The sequence below is a fragment of the Hemicordylus capensis genome, chromosome 6, assembly GCF_027244095.1.
Source record: "Hemicordylus capensis ecotype Gifberg chromosome 6, rHemCap1.1.pri, whole genome shotgun sequence".
Taxonomy (NCBI): Eukaryota; Metazoa; Chordata; class Lepidosauria; order Squamata; family Cordylidae; genus Hemicordylus; species Hemicordylus capensis.
Window position 1 is genome coordinate 14,476,064 of NC_069662.1, and position 5,455 is coordinate 14,481,518.

At 45.7% G+C, this 5,455-nt stretch overlaps 1 protein-coding gene across 1 annotated transcript; it reads left to right on the forward strand.

Moving 5' to 3' along the window:
• Nucleotides 1-3,859: 3,859 nt before the first annotated feature.
• Nucleotides 3,860-4,501, forward strand: LOC128330928 (vomeronasal type-2 receptor 26-like; the record flags this gene model as incomplete). Its single annotated transcript, XM_053264295.1, has 1 exon — nt 3,860-4,501. A coding segment is annotated over one exon (642 nt), but the record flags the coding sequence as incomplete, so codon positions are not given.
• Nucleotides 4,502-5,455: the final 954 nt, after the last annotated feature.

Here is a 5,455-nt window from a genome sequence, read left to right on the forward strand (position 1 = left end):
CCTGAGCCATCCTTGGACCGTGGCTGAGCCATCCTTGGACCTGGGGGATCTAACACAGGCTTCTTTGGAAGAGGTCTAATGATTGCCTCCTTAAAACAAGGAGGCATCCTGCCCCCCTCAGAGGAGCATTTATGATTACCACCAGGCTTTCTACAACAGCCCACCTGCTAGATAGAACAAGCCATGTTGGAGAAGGATCAAGTGAACAAGTGGTAGGCCTCACTGCTCCAAGCAGCTTGTCCACCTCCTCAGGAGTTACAAACTGAAATTGATCCAGTCAAATCACATAAGAGGAGTTTTTGGGCACCTCCAGTTCAGACACCAAATTAATTGTGGTTTCTCCATTTAGGTCTGCCCGAATCCAAGAGATTTTATCTGCAAAAAACTCAAAAAACACATCACAGTGGGAAACTGATGACTCCAAATTCTGGTTCAAGGTGGAGGGGCGGATACTAGTCCCTTCACAACCCTGAACAACTCCACTGGACGTGAACTCGCAGAGGCAATGTGGGCAGAAAAGAACCACCTGTTTGCCGCGCGTGTTACCTGAGCATAGATCTTTAGATGTGCTTTATGTCGCTATCTGTCGGATATGGGTCTTTCTCCACTTGTGCTCCAATCACCTGCCGTGCCACTTCAGCCCCTGTAGATCTTCCGTATACCAAAAGGGGCCAATTTTGAAGCGGGTCAAAGGGGACGCTTGGGAGCAATTGTGTCTACTGCCCTGGTGAGCAAGTTGTTTCAATTCTCAACCAGGGTGTCAACAAGATCACCGGCAAAGACAACACTGAATCCTTTCAAGGCTTCTTGGAATCCTACTGGATCCAATAACCTCTTTGGGCGAAAAATTCTAATAGGCCCCTCGCCCCGGTGGAGGTGGGAAGTGCTTGTAAGTCCAATCTTAACCATCCATGACAATGGGGAAATCACAGGCGTCCCCACCCACAGAACACCACCCTGATCAGTCAAAGACAAAATCAAGCATGTGACCTGCAATACGCATCGGTCCAGAGACCACTTGGGATAGGCCCATAGTTGTCATGGCCGCTATGAACTCCTGAGCTGCCCTGGACAGATTGGTCCCGAAATGAACATTGAAGTCCCCCAGCACCAAGAGTCTGGGAGATTCCAATGTGAGTTCTGCAACCAAGTCCATGAGCTCAGTAAAGGAATCTGTTGGGCAACGGGGCAATCGGTACACCAACAGAAGTCCCAATCTATCCCTGGTCCCCAAACTTAAATACACACATTCAATATGATCTGATACCCTAACAGGGACCCTGGTAAGGGAGATGTTAGCCTCCACCTCCCCACCCACGTCCCCTCACCCGCTCCTCTACAGAATATCCTGGAGGGAGAAGCTGGGACCAGACTGGACCACTAGCCTCCCCCAACCAAGTTTCACTAATACATACCAGGTCGGCTCCTTCATCCATGATCAAATCAGGGATGAGTTTAGGTTTATTTTGGACCATCCTGGCATTACAGAGGAGCAGGGTAATGCTATGTGGATTGTTGGCAGTGCCCCCCCAAGGTCAAAGAGCTGGCAGGACAGCCGGAAGGGGAGACCGCTATTAAGTTTCTGACTACCTTCCACTGGAATGGCCTGCTGACCTGCCAACATTACTTCTTGTATTCCCCACCACTACCAGGATAGCTGTCCCATAGTCAACAAAGGTGATGTCAAAGAGATGTGCCAAAAAATTGTGTGCCACCATTGTTGTTGTTGTCATCATCACTCTTTCAACTTGCGCAGGTGAGAGGGGGGCAAAACCTCGCTATTCCACTGGCAGAATGTGTTGTTTAGCAGCATCCTTACTTTACTTGCTTTGGAAACCCGGTTCTCTTCTTTGCAAAGCTCTACTGTTGTTGTTGATGTGTGCTGTTAATGCAGACTGGGGACAGAAAGAGTGGGGGTAGTGGTAGTGCTCCAATGGGTGCCTGCCACCACCCAGATCCCAAAGGGATTGGGCAAAGGACTGGGTTTTGGTGATTTGTTGAAGTTTGAGAGTCTTTGGGGCAGATTCAGGGCAGAAAGGGGGCATCTGGGGTGGAAGAGTGGGGTGAGGTGGTAGTGCCGTACCCCACTGGGTGCCTGCCACCACCCAGATCCCAAAGGGATTGGGCAAAGGGATGATTTTTGGTGATTTGTTGAAGTTTGAGTGTCTTTGGGGCAGATATGGGGCAGAAAGGGGGCATTTGGGGTGGAAGAGTGGGGTGAGGTGGTAGTGCCGTACCCCAGTGGGTGCCTGCCACCACCCAGATCCCAAAGGGATTGGGCAAAGGGTTGATTTTTTGTGATTTGTTGGTTTATGCGTCTTTAAGACTTTTCTCCATAGGAATAATGGAGGTTTCAGCAGCCCCATAACTGCACTTGGGGGGCACTGGGGTGGCCCAGAGCAAGTGACGGTGTAGTGCACAGGGGGTGCCAACCACCCCCATGGGTTGCTAACCCATGGGGTACAGGGTTTTGTTGTTTCTGAGGTGTTCTGAGTGTCTATTCTCTGGTAGCATATGGGATTTATAATGACAAACCATGAATCCACTCTCATTTGCTACCAGTGAAACTACACTAAGAACCCCTCAGAAACAACAAAACCCTATACCCCATGGGATAGCAACCCATGCGGGTGGTTGGCACCCTCTGTGCACTACACCTTCACTCACCCTGGGCCACCCCAGCGTCCCCCAATTGCAGTTATGGGGCTGCTGAAACCTCCATTATTCCCTATTGAGAAAAACCTTAAAGACACGTAAACTTCAAAAATCACTTTAAAATGATTCCTTTGCCCAATTCCTTTGAAATAATTCTGGTAGCTTCCTTGCACCATTTGGACACTACCACCCACCACACCACACCCTGGGACACCCATTTCCCCCCAATGTGAAGAGATGCATTTGCTGAAACCTCCATTATTCCCTATTGAGAAAAACCTTAAAGACACTTAAATTTTAAAAATAACTTTTTAAAAAATCAACACTTTTCCCAATTCCTTAGAAATAATTCTGGTAGCTTCCTTGCCACCACTAGGCACTACCACCAACTATACTCCACCCTGGGACATCCCTTCCCCCCCGACATGAAGGAGAAAATATTAAAGATGTGTGAACTTCAAAAAAATCACCAAAAATCAGCCATTTGCTCAATTCCTCTGAAATTTGAGTGGTAGCCTCCATCCATTAGGCACTTCCATCCCATACCACTCTTTTGGCTCCAGGACCAGTTTTTTGGATGCTAATCAGTTCATATTCAGATTTGGATTAATTCGGAACCGAATCGAATCTGGGGTGATTTGGATGGGTCTGATTTGGATCCGAAATGAAATACGGGTGTTTTGATTTGGGTCCAAAATCAAACATCGAATATCCGATATGCACATCCCTAGTGTAGATCACAGATAAAATGAAATAAATCATTAAATTAAAAACTATAAGAAAAGCAAAAGTAAGAGCAGCTTAAAATCTATCAATGTCACATGAGAGGGAGCAAACCTTAACAACCCGGTCTGTAGTAAAACAAGAAAGTTAACAGATTCCAGTTAAAGTTCAACAATGTTTGTGTATCTTGGCAAAACAAAGACTTTGTTGATGTATTTCAGATGCAGACCAGTGTGAGATGTGCCCAGAAGATCAATGTCCAAATGAGAAACAGGATCAATGCATCGCCAAAACAATGACCTATTTATCCTATGGAGAACCCTTAGGAGCAATTTTGATTTCTTTTGCTCTTTTGTTTTCCCTGATCACCTTTGCTGTGATTGGAATCTTTGTTCTGCTCTCCAAAACTCCCATTGTGAAAGCCAATAACTGGAGCATTACTTGTACCCTTCTCTCCTCTCTGCTGCTTTGCTTTCTCTGCTCCTTCCTATTCATTGGTCAGCCTAGGAAGGTGACCTGTCTCCTCAGACAAACCGTGTTTGGCATCACCTTTACTGTCGCAATTTCCTCTGTGTTGGCTAAAACCATCACTGTTGTTCTGGCCTTCCTGGCCACCAAGCCAGGAAACAGGATGAGGAGATGGATAGGGAAGAGGCTGGCAGTATCGGTCATCATTCTCTGTTCACTTATTCAAATTGGCATCTGTGCTGTGTGGCTGGCAACCACTCCCCCTTTCCCAGAGTTTGACATGCACTCTCAGATCAGTGAGATCATTGTGCAATGCAATGAAGGCTCAAACACCATGTTCTACATCGTCCTGGGCTACATGGGTTTTCTGGCCATCATCAGCTTCACTGTGGCCTTCCTTGCGAGAAAGTTACCTGATAGCTTTAATGAAGCCAAGCTGATCACCTTCAGCATGCTGGTCTTTTGCAGTGTTTGGATGACCTTTGTCCCAAGCTACTTGAGCACCAAGGGGAAATACATGGTGGCTGTGGAGGTCTTCTCCATCATGGCCTCTAGTGGTGGACTGTTGAGTTGTATCTTCCTTCCCAAATGCTACATTATTATTCTTAGACCTGATCTGAACACCAGAGAGCAACTAGTAAGGAAACAATATTGAGACACTGGACTCTTTCAGCCTTTTCTTGTTCTTCGGCACCATGTCTCTCATCATTATATTCCCATATTAGTAGTGAAGGAAGGCGTAGATTAGAGAATACAGTCAACATGGGTGGTATCGGTGACTAAGCGTAGGTGATATTGATGGCGTGGGTGATATTGAAACTACTAGAGGGAATACACAGTAGTAAGCATCCTTCTAGCAGAGCAGATCCTTCAGTTTAGTTAAACATACTGGCGTAGTTTATGTCAAGCTGTGAACTTCTATATCTAATTTATCATACATCAATATCGGGACAATGGGGGGAACTGTGGAAGAGCTGCTTCAACAATCATCCATATTGCACAGCTCTGGCACTGCTCTGAAGGACACAGCAGCCCTGCAGCACCATGTGTCCAGAATGCAGCACTGGATGTCAGCCAGCCTACAATGTGGGCCACAGACTAACAGTTATCTCAAAGAAGGGAGATAACTATAGACAGGCTTATACTTAAGGTTAGGTGAAAAAAGAATGGCTGACAACCAGCCTAACGCAGTGTGTGGCCATCAAATGAAGCACGTGTGTTTGACATGCATTCCACATTCATCCAGATCATGGTGCAGTGCAATGAAGGGTCTGTTACATGGGTTTTCTGGCCATCATCAGCTTCACTGTGGCCTTCCTTGCTAGAATGTTACTGATGGATTTAAATTTATTTATTTATTTATTTATTAAGTATTTAACATATTTTTATACCGCCCAAAACTTACGTCTCTGGGTGGTTTACAACAAGATAAAAACAAAAGTAAAACATTAGTTAAAAACATAAACAAGATATTTTAAACAAAATTTAAAATTTTTGAAACAATATTCTAAAAACAGCATTAAAACAATTTAATGAGGCCAAGCAGATCACCTTCAGCATGCTGGTCTTCTGCAGTGTTTGCATGTCCTTTGTTCCAAACTACTTGAGC